This window comes from Eubalaena glacialis, chromosome 16 (genome assembly GCF_028564815.1).
Source record: "Eubalaena glacialis isolate mEubGla1 chromosome 16, mEubGla1.1.hap2.+ XY, whole genome shotgun sequence".
Classification (NCBI taxonomy): domain Eukaryota; kingdom Metazoa; phylum Chordata; class Mammalia; order Artiodactyla; family Balaenidae; genus Eubalaena; species Eubalaena glacialis.
In genome coordinates, this window is record NC_083731.1 from 9,363,508 (window position 1) to 9,377,491 (window position 13,984).

At 41.4% G+C, this 13,984-nt stretch overlaps 1 protein-coding gene across 3 annotated transcripts in view; it reads left to right on the forward strand.

The window, feature by feature from the left end:
- The window catches only part of FGF14 (fibroblast growth factor 14), a 621,633-nt gene that overhangs the window by 434,940 nt on the left and 172,709 nt on the right, over window positions 1–13,984 (forward strand). Inside the window, exon 1 of one of the 3 annotated variants that reach the window (XM_061170733.1) lies at window positions 4,356–4,548. The exons of the other annotated variants lie outside the window; for them this stretch is intronic. Coding sequence (XP_061026716.1) covers window positions 4,356–4,548 — 193 coding nt within the window. Of the gene's footprint in view, window positions 1–4,355; window positions 4,549–13,984 lie in introns of those variants that run through there. 3 annotated transcript variants of the gene reach the window in all.

The following is a 13,984-nucleotide window of genomic DNA, read 5'->3' on the forward strand; positions in this document are numbered from 1 at the left end:
AAAAGTGTTCCAGATAGATGGAACAACATATGCAAAGTAGAGGGGCCAAAGGGAGCATGGCATCTTCTGGAGACGTTGCGAGCACAGGGAAGTAGTTGAAGAATCAGCTTCCAATGAACTAATGCTTGTGTGGTACTTTACAGTTTTAGAACTGTTTTCTCATAGGCACACATATTAATCTCTGTGAGGGACGGAAATGTTTTTATTATCTCTATTCAGTGAGTGGGGAAAGAGCCTTACAGAGCTAAGTTCACAAATTTAGTCAATTATGAACCAAAGTTTCACCTTGGACTTCTTTTGCCAAAGTGAAATAATTTTTACATTTCTAATTACTTAAAATCTTTTTCAAGTACCCAGTTCAGAGGTGAGGAAATATACATGGGAATACATACATTTTGATCTTGAAAAAGGCATGGAAATTGGAAAAGAATTTCCGAGATAGAAATGAGTGATCTGGGACATCATGACAATAATAGCTGTCATTTTTAAGCACTGAGGATGTACCAGACACTGGACAAGGATCTTTACATTCATTTACTAAATTTAACTGCACAAGAATTAAAAAGGAGATTTTATTATCATCTCAGTTTTAGAGGTGAGGAAATTGAGACTGAGAGAAACTGAAGCAACTCACTGGAGGTCATTATACAGCCAGGATGGAGCAAAATCCAGAAACGCACGAGACTGTCTGAAATCAGAGTTCAGACTCCTGACAGGTTGCTCAGGAGCCACTCTACCTGGTCAGTACTATATTGTTTGTTTTCATACATTCAAAGGTGAAATGAACGACACCGAGGAGGTTCTCATGAGTGTAACATTATTTTCTGAATTACAGCAAGGTATGGATTTCGGTTCACCCGCCCTGAACGGTTTTCACCCTGGTTTTTTGCTACACTTTTATCACAGCTTAAGACAGCAGATGGCTCTCTTGCGTTTTCTTTCGCTTACCTCTTATCTGTAAACAACTAAACAGCGTTTTGGGGAGGTAAAAGGAAAACGTAGAGATTAAGCTAAAAGACCTTGATTAGCCCAAGTGCTGCCCCCCACCCCATGCTCCCTTAAAACCAGAAACCACCTAAGATAGAAGCGTTTAAGGCTTGTGAAATTCACACTCTGAGTAGACGCCCTGAGACTGAGTCGTCCGCTGTTTCAGGCGCTGCGCCAGGGGTTGGAATAAATCAGGAAAGAAAGAGTATTTCTTGGTTCTCAAAAAGCTGAAAAGCTTCATGCTCCAAGGTGGGTTATTAATGCCAGTGGAAGCCGTGAGGGTTAATTTCCTTTCCGCCTTGGGTGGCTTGGGGTGGGCAGCGGAAAGCTGCTTTTAAGGGCAGAGAGTATCGGAGCCCCTCGCAGCCAGCAGCGCGCCCACGCTCAGGGGAACCTGCTTGCTCTCCGCGCGCCCTGGCTGAGGCCGGATCCTTGTCCGCGGTGCTAAACCGCAGCTGGGCGTTGAAGGGAGGGGTCTGAAGGAGACAAAAAACCGACCTCCTCTTGGATTATACAATCCAAGGAATTGGGGAGAACCCTGAATTGTAAGAAAATGCCTGGAAAGAAAAGAATTAACACAGCTATAAGAAGAAGCAGCTTAATCTCACTCTGTTCAAATTATTATACTACACACATATATCACGAGGATTAAAAAAAAAAAAAAAAGAAGCTAACTAGGTTATGTAATTGGGGGCAGTTGTACTAGATTGAAAAGGTCACTATACTTAACATTTTGCGTCTTTGAAAAACTCATTACTAGCTTTAGGTAAATATGTTTGCTTTAATTGTAAAGTCGTTCGGAAATTCCAATCTGTACTGTCTGAAATGTCCAGATAGCCACTCTTCAATAATGGAAGGTAGGAGTAGCTACTACTTCTGTTCAATACGACTTATTTCGGTGAATTTCTTAAAAGAAACACTTGAATAGCCTTTTATTAGATGTATCCATCTCTGCAAATGTCCTTCCCTTTTAAAGCAAGATCATGGCAATACTAAATACACTTAGTAAACATGTAAGAACAAAGACATGTAAAACAGAAAACAAAAAAAAAAGGTAGACATGGAGCAAAATAGTTAACACACCCTTTTTTCTTCACTTTTTCTCTCTCATAGGAGGTTAAGGATTGCAAATTTCTGGGGAAATTACTCATGCATATTCCTTTTAGTAATCATAGTTATTACATATATATAGATTTCATGTAGATAAAACATGGTAAGGTGGGGAAAATAAGCTTACAGAGTATGTTCTTTAATGTTAAATAGTATATACATTATCCTAAAGCCAATGATATCTGCATTGGACCCAAATCTAAACACTCCTCTTAGATTAAATTCTCTTCCCCAAGAGAGGCTTATTAGTAAATACAGTGAAAAACAGCTGAGCACTAATTGCTTCCTTGGAGAGACTGTGGATAAGTTCCCTAGAGCAGAAGGTTAGTCTAGCCTCCCTGTAATCAGCCCTTGTCTGAACTTCTCCCGCTTGCCTGGCTGCAAGTCTCTGTAGTACTTTACTGCCTATTCCTGAGGCAAAGAGAAAGTGGGTGTTGGTTCAGAACTGCTCCCAGGGCTGCCTTCCCAGTGTGTCTCTCCTCTTTCCAGCTCTAAAGCGGTCACCAGAAAAGTGATTGTTACAAGTACCAATTATCAGATGAGTTTTCTTTGCTCCGTTCTTCACACTGGATTGCGAGAAGTCTAGTTTGTGCGTTTCTTTTCTTTACCTTCTTGGAATGATAAGCAAGCAGTCTAAAGGGAAGAGGAAAAGGTAAGAAGCCACAGGAGCACAAGCTACTCATAGTTCTGTGGCTCGGAGTGTGTCCTAGGAACCAAAGATCTGTATTCTTCCAAGCACGAATTGTTCCTCTCCCAACCTCCTTTTCTAGGGTGCCCTCCACTTGCTCCCCTCCTCCTGGACCTTCGTATTTTTGGTTATCCATGACAGAATGCTGCCAGGACACAGACAGGAAATCAAGGAGAAGAGGCAGCAGCTGTTGTATCTGAATTTCAGACACAGTTCATATGCTTTGCTCCCTGGCTCTCTACCCAGGGACGCCAAAGACGGCAGCTCAAACTGGAGTGTCCCTCAGTCCGGCTGCTTTCTGTTGTCGCTGGAATACTGTGACACCCCGCCCGCCCTTAATATTCTGCGGTGGCTTCTTCAGTATTCCGTTCCCGCTGCCGTTCTGCAGCAGCTACAGCTGCTGCCATCTCTTCCTCCAAGTGCTAGAGAGCAAATTTGGGAAGGGGGTCTTTCCACACCACCTCTCCACGTCTTGTCCCCTTCCCTCCTCCCTCCTTCTTGCTCTGCTACGGTTTCAAAATGACAAGCCTACTTTTCCTGGGAGCGGAAGGGAGAGTCCAGCAAGTTTGGGTGGATTAGGCAGGGAGTGGAGGCGCCTCCCTCCTCAGGACACACTCTCCTCCCTCCTTCCCCCTCCTCCTTCCCGGGGTGGAGAGGCTCTGGAGCTGAAGGGATTAGCGGGGAGGGCGGAATCCACCTCGCGTTCCAACCACTGCTGAGAGTGTCTGCGGACCAGGAGGCACGTTAAGATCCAGAAGCCCTCGCTAAGCCTCGGAAGCCTCGGAGACCTGCGAGTTTCATCCAAGAAAAAGCGCACGGATGATTCCTTCAATTTCACCCGCTCTGGCTCAGCCTCTCAGCACCCCACCCCCTGCCATCCGTTTTAGCTTTCTTTTACAGTATTATTAATATTTTTTAAAAGGCATTATTATATATACCTTTTTCTTTCCTTCTGAAGACTGGCATAGGAGGGGGACGGGAGGGGAGTGTAGCGGGGTGGGAACGAAGCGCTCTGATTAGAGATCTCCGGGGAGAAGATTGCGCTCTCCAGATGCTGATCTCCAGAGCACTTGACGATCACCGGCGGACTCCGAGAGCGGGCGGCGGCGGCGGCGGCGGCACCGGCCGGGGGGCCGCTCGAGTCCGGCGCTGAGTCCTGCCCAGCGCGCTCTGGGCGGACCGACGCGCGGGACCCGGCCGGCACCTGCCCTCCATCCCTTGCCCGGGAAGAAGGCGGCCGGCTCTACCTCCCGCCCGGGAGGCGGGCCGGGCAGGAAGGCGGCGCGAGCGGCGGCGCCCGCGGCCCCAGCCCCAGTCCAGGCTCCGACGCGGCCGCGGCGGCGGGCACGACCTCGGGCTCCCGGCGTTCGCCCCGCCGCGCCCCGGGCGCATTTGCGGGCCCGGCCCCGCGCTCCGCGGACAGGGCGATGGGTCCCAGGCGGGACTGAGCGCTCCCAGCCCCCGGCCCCGGCCCCTCCGGCCTGCCCTCTTCGCCGGCCCTTCCCGCTCCTGTGTCCCCAGCTCCCTTCCCTCGGCCCCTCCCTCCTCCGGACCCGGTCCCGGGGCCACCATGGCCGCGGCCATCGCCAGCGGCTTGATCCGCCAGAAGCGGCAGGCACGGGAGCAGCACTGGGACCGGCCGTCGGCCAGCAGGAGGCGGAGCAGCCCCAGCAAGAACCGCGGGCTCTGCAACGGCAACCTGGTGGACATCTTCTCCAAAGTGCGCATCTTCGGCCTCAAGAAGCGCAGGTTGCGGCGCCAAGGTCTGTGTGGGTCCCGGTTGGGAGGCGCGCCCTCGGCTCTCTCCTCGCTCTCCGCCCGCGTGGGGCCTTTTCGGGCTCCCCTGCCTCCCTCCGTCTCTCACACCCTCCCCCCGCCCCCCCCCCCCAACACAAGTCTCCCTCCCGAGCGCTCCGAGCGCCTGCCGCCCTCGGGAGCGGGGCATCTGCTCCCAGGCAACCTGTAGCCACTGGAGACTCACCCCGCCAGGCGCCGGCAGGTTGGCCCGCTCCCGCCGCTGCCCCTCGCTCTCCGGGTCCGGTGTGGGCCGACTCCCAGGGAAAACCTCTTTCTGCTCTGAGGGTCTTGGCTCCCCTCGGGGTCGCGCCGGCTGCTTCCAGCCCGGTTGGAGATGCCCGGAATTTCTGGGTCTGGCCTCCCGGGTCTCCTGGAACCCCCTCGGCTCCCGGACCTTGGCGGAGGGGCTTGCGCTCAGCAGGGGCTGGGGTAAGAGAAGTGAGCCGAGGGTGTGTTGGAGCTGAGAGCCAGTTCAGTGGAGATTTACCGGAAGGCTGCTTCGCGGGCAGCACTGGTCACTCTGAAGCGCTTGGGTCGCATCTTGGGGTGAGGAGAGGGGCGCAGAGGGCGGAGAACGAGTCCCAATTGGGGGTTTGGCAAACATCCCTCATACGTGGTAGTTTCGATTCAAGGACTCGCGAATTACGTGAGGCAAAAGAAGCAGTTACTACATACGGATGACTATAATAGTTGCCTTACTATACATATTTTTTAAGAAACAGCTAGTGCCCAACATGACCTTCTGTTACTGCCTTTAAAATGCCAGGGTCTGAGAAGGCGACTCACTCCTGAGCTGGAGCCCAGCGCCTTTTGTTCCTTTCCGCTCCTCTCCACATCCAGTTGCTAGGGGTGGTTGTTTGGAGAGCATGTGGGGTGTTTTGTGGGAAAATGGGGATTGCTTGCTTTTCATTACTAAGTGGGCCCGGCAGGAAACACTGAAGAATATATTTACGTTAATAGGAGTATATGTTTGCCCAGCACATTATATTCCTGGTGCCCAGCTGTATTTATTTTAAGTTCCCTGTTGTTCCAAAGATGTGTGAGAGAAGCATATGCTGTACGTGTGTATCTATGTGAATGTGTGTGTGTGTGTGTGTGTCCCACACATTTGCAGATTTACGACCGAAAGTTTCAGTGCTTCTTTAAACAAAGACTAGAACTAAATTTTTTTTTTAATCGCTCATTGTCACAGTTAGAAATTGGAGTTACTTGCTCTTAGAATCAAGCTTAGAAGGCAAACATCTGAGGAAAAGCAGAATGGAATTTTTAAGGTAGATAAATTATATAGCTATAAAAGAAGGAACTTCATGATGAAGACTTCGGGGACAATATTTTCAGACCAGTGTAGAAGCTATTAAGAAAAATGGACTTTAATTTTACACTTTAGCCTAGAGACTGATCCAGCAAACCTTGGTATTATAAGACCAACTCAACTGTTTTAAACATTGTTGACACATGGAGGTTCACATTATCATGACTTAACGTATTTGCTTCTCCCCTAATTTCATTTGATTATATTTTAGAACACAATTTTCACCAGGTAGAGCTCCAGTGTTGCCATCTATTTGAAGTAAATAAACATATTTTCTTCTAGATAGGACTGTTTAATATAAATGATGATTAAAACTTAGTGCATATTCTTTAAATATAAACCAGTAGATTATTTTATAAATATGAACAATAAATGTTCTGTGTCATATCGGGTGATGAAGGAGGGTTTGCTTTACACTTGTGAATTTTAAGATGGGGATGAATTTTAACTTTTTACCAGATAAAGAAAGGCATCTGAGCTCTCTGATAGTCTATTTCAACATTTGCAACCCTGACTGTTCTCTTGACATTCATGAGTTTGCACTGATATATTCGAAGTCACTTTTGCTACCTTATTTTTGGTGGGAGAATGGAAAAGAAGATAAGCTAGAAGGAAATTTCATCAAAACCTTTCCTTTTATCCTTCTTATATATCTTATATATCAAGAAATATATTCTTTAGTGAAAAAAATATAGATATATCCCTTGAGTATCAGAAAGGAATTAATTATTAATTTAAGCCAAAGAAATACTAAAACTATGTTATGTAAATCATATATTGATATATAATTACATGATTTTACAATATATTATTAAATATAACTATACATGATTATTTTATTATTTAATTAAATATTCTTTTAGGAAACATTTTTTAAGCATATTTTCCTTTTCCTCCTATACTCACTCTGCGTAAGAACTGACCCCAGGAAATTTTAAAAGTCTGATTTGTTAATTTAGAGATATAACTTTTAGGTATGACAATTCTATATATCTTTGTATTTGAAAATTATTAATTTGACAAAGAGTTATTGAATCTTTGTAATATGTCAGGTCCTGTTCCAGGTATTATATGTGGAGTGTTGAAAAGAACAGACGAATCTCCTTCCATCATGGAGCTTACAGACATGGGGTAGAAAGTCACTGCATATGGCAAGGAACAAGTTAATACGAATTACAAAAGTCAAAGTCCTAAAAAGCACAAAGAGGGCTGAGGTAGAGAACTACGAGGGGGTGAGGGGGGGTGGGAAGAGGGACCTAATTAGATCAAGTAGGCAGGGTGGGCCACACCAAGAGCTACAGGTTGAATGCTGACATCTGAGAAGGATGCAGAGGTTTGAAGAACAATGTGTGTGAAGCCCCTGAGGTGGGAATAACCTTAGCCTGTTGGGAGAAGCAAGGGAGGTGTAGAAACTTTAAGTACACTGTCGTTTTATATTATGTCTATGTTGTCTGCAGTTTGCATTTTGACAAGGAAATACAAATATATTTGACATGTTTGCCAACAAAATAAGGAATAGCTCGATATTTTGTCTTTTGGGAAAGAGTAGTATACATTTCTTAAATGTAGGGATTTTTTCTTTTTAATCCTCCTTTAAGTAGTAATTTAATATAAAGAGTATGACATATTTATTTATCCCTTTTGGTCAAACCTTACCCCCCAACTCTGACCACCTCCTACCCCCATAAAAGGATGGCTTTCATATCTGTAAAGGACAGAAATTTGCAAGATGGCTTAGTGGTCGTGGTGAGCATCACACTTTATCTTACCTTTCCAGATTCATCTTCCTCTACTCTTCCTCTAACTCCTTAGACTCCAAACATTATTCAAAGTTCAACCAGGGACTTCCCTGGCTGTCCAGTAGTTAAGACTTCGCCTTCCAATGCAGGGGGTGCGGGTTCGATCCCTGGTCGGGGAGCTAAGATCCCACATTGCCTCACAGCCAAAAAACCAAAACATAAAACAGAAGCAATATTGTAACAAATTCAATAAAGACTTTAAAAATGGTCCACATCAAAAAAAAAATCTTTAAAAAATAAAATAAAATACTTGGTCTTTAAAAAACAAGAACAAAAAACCCCACAAAGTTCAACCACGTGGTTTCAAATCCCTGTGCTTTTGTTTGTGCTTCACTCCATGCATAGATTCTTCTTTCTTCTCTCTTCACCTGTTGAAATTATCCCCATTACTTAAAGCTTGAAAAAAAGTGCCAACTCCACTGAGAAGTCTTCCCTCATTGCAGAGAAGTAAAAATAATTCTCCATTTTATACCTCATGATTGTTGTTTATGCCCAATAATAATTAATTCGCACGCATATTCAGTAGATTGTAGTTGGGAGCAACGTCTCTGTTTTCTGCACTCACAGGCTCTCAAATCTTGACAGAGTGTCTGCCATGCCCTGGGTACTTGTCACTGCCCTCAGATTGAAGTGAAATAAGGAATGTCAACATCTCCAAAGCTGAAAAAGTGTCTCTGAACCACAGTGCTCTAACTAGACCATTTTAGAAGTAAATATACTTTTCAAAATTTTATATCTTTTTTACTTTCCCTAAATATACGCATATAATCTATCCCTTTTTTCAGGGGTTGGAATGTGACTACATATTTGTGAGTTACTCTCAAGAATGCAAGAATATAACCAACCTCACTCTAAGGCTTAATGTATGAAAAGAGATACTTAGAATATCTGTTAATTTAGCTAAAGAAATAAGAAGGTACAAGGAAACCAAAAATTTGCAAACAGTTTTATTATTTGGAATCTCAACAAGAAAAAAAGAAAACTGAAATAGAACCTACGTGCAACAACGTATATGAACATTTTATCCTAAAAGTGTTGCATTTTTGTTATTAGCTTTTAAACCAAACAAGATCTTTCATTTTTATAGGATAATAACCTTTCAAAATCTTTGGTATAGCTAATGCAATTATGTTTTGAAATCTATTTTTTTTTTTTTGGCTACTGTCATAGGAACCACGGTATCATGTGTCATGTATGTTTACTCAATAGTTTTGTGGGTTTCTTACTGACACATTTTACTTAAATTACAGGATGTCATAAGAAACAAGGACTGTAAAATGAGCTACATAAAAATTGTTTTCAACTTATTCTTTTGTATAAAAGGCAGAAATATATATATACGCCTATATATATTTATTTGTTCCTCTGTGATAATGAAACTCATCAGCTATCCTAATAAAAGAGAAGTGGTCTTCCTTCTTACAAGGTACTATTTAAGGAAAGCCATGCTCACCCTCAGAAAATAATCAACAGCCAAGAGTTATCGAAAGTCCACCATTCTTGTGCTACTGCTTCTGAGCCATCACCATTGAAAATGCAAAGACCGCCTGCTTATTTGGGCTCTTTAGGTCAAAATAAAACAAGAGAGTAGAGTATTTTTCTCCCAAAAGATCATCCTTCTTTTCTTTTCAGAAGTGTATTTTTTTTACTTTTTTAGGGTGATGTCTGTGGGAGTCTTCCTACCTATCTTTTGATAATACCTGTTGCTAACTTTTTGATAATCAGAGTTTTATTATTTGTTAGTTTTATTAAGGCAAGACAAAATTATAGTTTTTCTAATCTGAACTGTCTCATTTTTTTAACAAGGGCTATTTTGTCAAATGTAGGGTTTCTAAGTAAGAGATATTATGGGCATATTACTGACTTGGTACATAAAACAATTTTAAAGATTTTTTTAATAAACATTGACCTTGCTTCCTTATATATTTTTTCTGTGGCTTAATTGTTGTGATTTCAAACATTCTGCATTCGCTATAGGCTTCTGAAAAAGGATAATACCACTATGGTGCAATAAATTAAGTGGTGGATATGGAAAGTGTAAGATAGCATAGTAGGTCAGGTAAGATGCAAGTAAGGTTAAGTAAGATGGTTTGCTTTGGGTTAAGTTAGATTCATTGATTGAGTTGAGTTTACATATATTGAGAAAATGGTCAGTACTATTAACTGGTGAAGAAATCCTTTGACATTTCTTTATATAAGAGTTCGGAAGCAACAATTCCTCTCAAACCCCCCAGTAGGTTACCGTTATCAGTTACAGATTTCACTTTATATTTCAAATTAGTATAATTATTAGTACAGCTCTTCTACATTTACCTCCTAAATTCTGTTTGTCTGTTAATAATTTTAGTCTATATAATGTTACTATAAGAAAATTATTTTAAAATAGACAGAAACCTCCCCTCTCTTCAATGTAAAATGATATCTTCTAAATTTTATTTACTTAATTTTAAAATAATGGCAGAAATTGAAAGGGAAAGGTAGATGAAGTATTTTTCAATCTGATTTATCACTTAGTTCCAAAATCTAGGTTTCTTTCTAGGTAAACTGTATATTAATTTCTCTCCAAATGGTGAGAAATTTTAGCCACAAAGGGCTATGATATTTAGATAATACAAATTGTGTGTGATGTTTTAAATATTGTCATTTTGGCACTCAAGGGCTAAAAACAAACAAAAAAACAAACAAAAACCAAAAACATAATGGTAAACTCAAACCTATAAGAGACCATTTTAGGGGGGTTGATGCAATTTAAAGTCAACTGCACTGTGTTGACATGAACAGAAAACTAATTTAGTAATTTTATCTATAATGATTCCAGCATTCATTTTAAGAAATTACTATAATTTAGTGATTTTATCTAATAATGAATATATCACCATTCACTGTTTCCTGGGGGTGAAGGCTAGCAGTAGGGCATGGTAGTAGGAATCTAGCCACCTTTTATAAAAACCATTTTATGATAGTTACCACTTAGTCATTCAGGAAAGAAAAGGTTATTTTCATAAAGCTGTATTGTGTGGAATATTTTTTGTGGAATATGCGTTTCACCCTGTGCTTTTATAGTTCTTTGGTATCAGGTTTAATAGGGACCCATATGGTATGATGATGGGGGACGGCCACTTAAAAGTCAGTGTCTCACCAGTGCCTGGCATATAGCTAACACTCCACAGCATTTACTGAATGAATGAAAAATCCTGTATTTCTCAGGATTTACAAGTAACAGCGGTATAGATTGGCATTTGAGATCAGTGTGCACATGGCAATGGCTATAATTGACTCAGGCACTGTGCCCTTGAGTACTGTTTCATCCTCACAACAAGCCTATGTAGTAGGTATGCTACATTATGCATTAATTGATGATACACTAAAATATTACCCATCTATCCATTTTATAAATAAGGTATCTAAAAACCAAAGAAAAGAATGAGTAACTTGTTCAAGTTTACATAGCATTAAAGAGTGGAGCTGGTTTTAAAAGCCAGGTTCCAGGCTGACTCCAGGGTCCCTACTCTTAACCAGTGCCAATTCTGAATTGCCACATATTTTATTTCATTACTTCAATTAGTTGAGATTCATCACCATTTCATAGCAAAGGAAACTAATGCTCAAAAAATTTGAGTTTTGCCAAAAGACTTACACGTAGCAAGTGATAAAACCAGAATTCAAGAGCAAATTGGTCCTTCAGTCCTCTATTCTTCTCACTACTTTACACTCTCAATTCTTCATGACATCAACATTAATGGAAGACACATTATTTCAAGGCACATAGTAGATGCTCACCATATATATCTGTTGATTGGATGCATGTAATAATGTGTTATTTACTCTTTACAATTGAGGGTGTAGGAAAGTTTGCCTGGAATTAGAGACTTCTTTGTGGGATTTGGGGAAAGGGACAGTAAATAAATAAATGCTGTATTTTACCAAGCCATTTTTGACATAGGAATGTAGCTTTGGTTTTCCAACAAGTGTTTGGAGGTGACACATGTTTGATGTTATCTTCCTAACGAATTGCAGCATTGACCTGAAATTCTGAAAAGGATTAATTTGGAGGGCTTTCATGAGCATGTAGTGACTTTCATAGTAGGTCTTTCATTAATTTTTCATTAATTTTCTTAGATTATATATTTTCAACATTTCTTACTTCTGTTAGGAAGCCTTGTTGGTTACATGCTTTATTGGCTTTATTGTACATGATAAACTGAAGCAAACCAACAAGGTTATAGAGTCACAAATCAATCATAAAAATTGTAGATTGTTAGAAATCTAGATAATGTATGTTTTATGCTGCTTTTGAGTTAACACATTGGTTCATAGTCTTTTTCTAATGAGTTCTTAGATCTTATTCTTAATACCAGTACCAGAAAAATGTAATGTAGTCAAGGCTAAGTTGTTCTTAAATTGTATTATGTACTTTATAGAGATTGCACATGGATGAATGTTTATTTCTGGGGCAGCCTTACAAATCTAGTTATGTGTTATTTAGATATTTTATTGGCTTATCTGACTCTTCTTTTCTTCTTACTTTGCTTACGTGGTAAAACTAACTGGTTAATCCAGCTGCCCACCTACTTTGTGCCTGCACCTACACAGCTGATCTTGCCTGAAGAAAAACACACATATGCATGGATTGGTTCTACTTTAAATTCATAGTCAGTAACATCAAGTGGGCCCTTGGTACATTTTTTTTTTTTTAATAAATTTATTTATTTATTTATTTATTTATTTATTTTTGGCTGTGTTGGGTCTTCGTTTCTGTGCAAGGGCTTTCTCTAGTTGCGGCGAGCGGGGGCCACTCTTCATCGCGGTGCGCGGGCCTCTCACTATCGCGGCCTCTCTTGTTGCGGAGCACAGGCTCCAGACGCGCAGGCTCAGTAGTTGTGGCCCACGGGCCCAGTTGCTCCGCGGCATGTGGGATCTTCCCAGACCAGGGCTCGAACCCGTGTCCCCTGCATTGGCAGGCAGACTCTCAACCACTGCGCCACCAGGGAAGCCCCATTTTTTTAAAAATCTATTTCCACTTAAATAGATTATATTTCTTATCTTCTTTCTCTTCAGACATCTATACCTCCTCCCCCATCCCCACTGTCAACTATGTTCTTACTTCTATTTTTCTGAGAAAACAGAAATTATCAAAAATAAATTTCCATATACTCCACAACTGCTTTTGCAAACCTATCTGCAGATCTATCCACTTTCCCCTTTTCCCTGCTGAACTTGGGAATGAACTCTTAGTGCTCCTATTTAAGGTCAAGACCTCTACAAATTGAGGAACAGATCGTTTCCCCTACTCAGGGATATCAATCCAATATTTCCCTTTCTCTTCTGCATCATATAATGTCTATATCCTGCTGTATTATTCTCATCAGCATATAAATCTGCCGTAATATAGCTCATCTTAAAAGTTAATCTCCAGGAGAAGTAACCACTGACACTGCAGAAATACAAACGATCATAAGAGATTGCTACAAGCAACTCTATGCTAATAAAATGGACAACCTGGAAGAAATGGACAGATTCTTAGAAATGCACAACCTGCCGAGACTGAACCAGGAAGAAATAGAAAATATGAACAGACCAATCACAAGCACTGAAATTGAAACTGTGATTAAAAATCTTCCAACACACAAAAGCCCAGGACCAGATGGCTTCACAGGCGAATTCTATCAAACATTTAGAGAAGAGCTAACACCTATCCTTCTCAAACTCTTCCAAAATATTGCAGAGGGAGGAACACTCCCCAACTCATTCTACGAGGCCACCATCACCCTGATACCAAAACCAGGCAAAGATGTCACAAAGAAAGAAAACTACAGGCCAATATCACTGATGAACATAGATGCAAAAATCCTCAACAAAATACTAGCAAACAGAATCCAACAGCACATTAAAAGGATCATACACCATGATCAAGTGGGGTTTATTCCAGGAATGCAAGGATTCTTCAATATACGCAAATCAATCAACGTGATACATCATATTAACAAATTGAAGGAGAAAAACCATATGATCATCTCAATAGATGCAGAGAAAGCTTTCGACAAAATTCAACACCCATTTATGATAAAAGTCCTGCAGAAAGTAGGCATAGAGGGAACTTTCCTCAACATAATAAAGGCCGTATATGACAAACCCACAGCCAACATTGTCCTCAATGGTGAAAAACTGAAACTATTTCCACTAAGATCAGGAACAAGACAAGGTTGCCCACTCTCACCACTATTATTCAACATAGTTTTGGAAGTGTTAGCCACAGCAATCAGAGACGAAAAAGAAATAAAAGGAATCCAA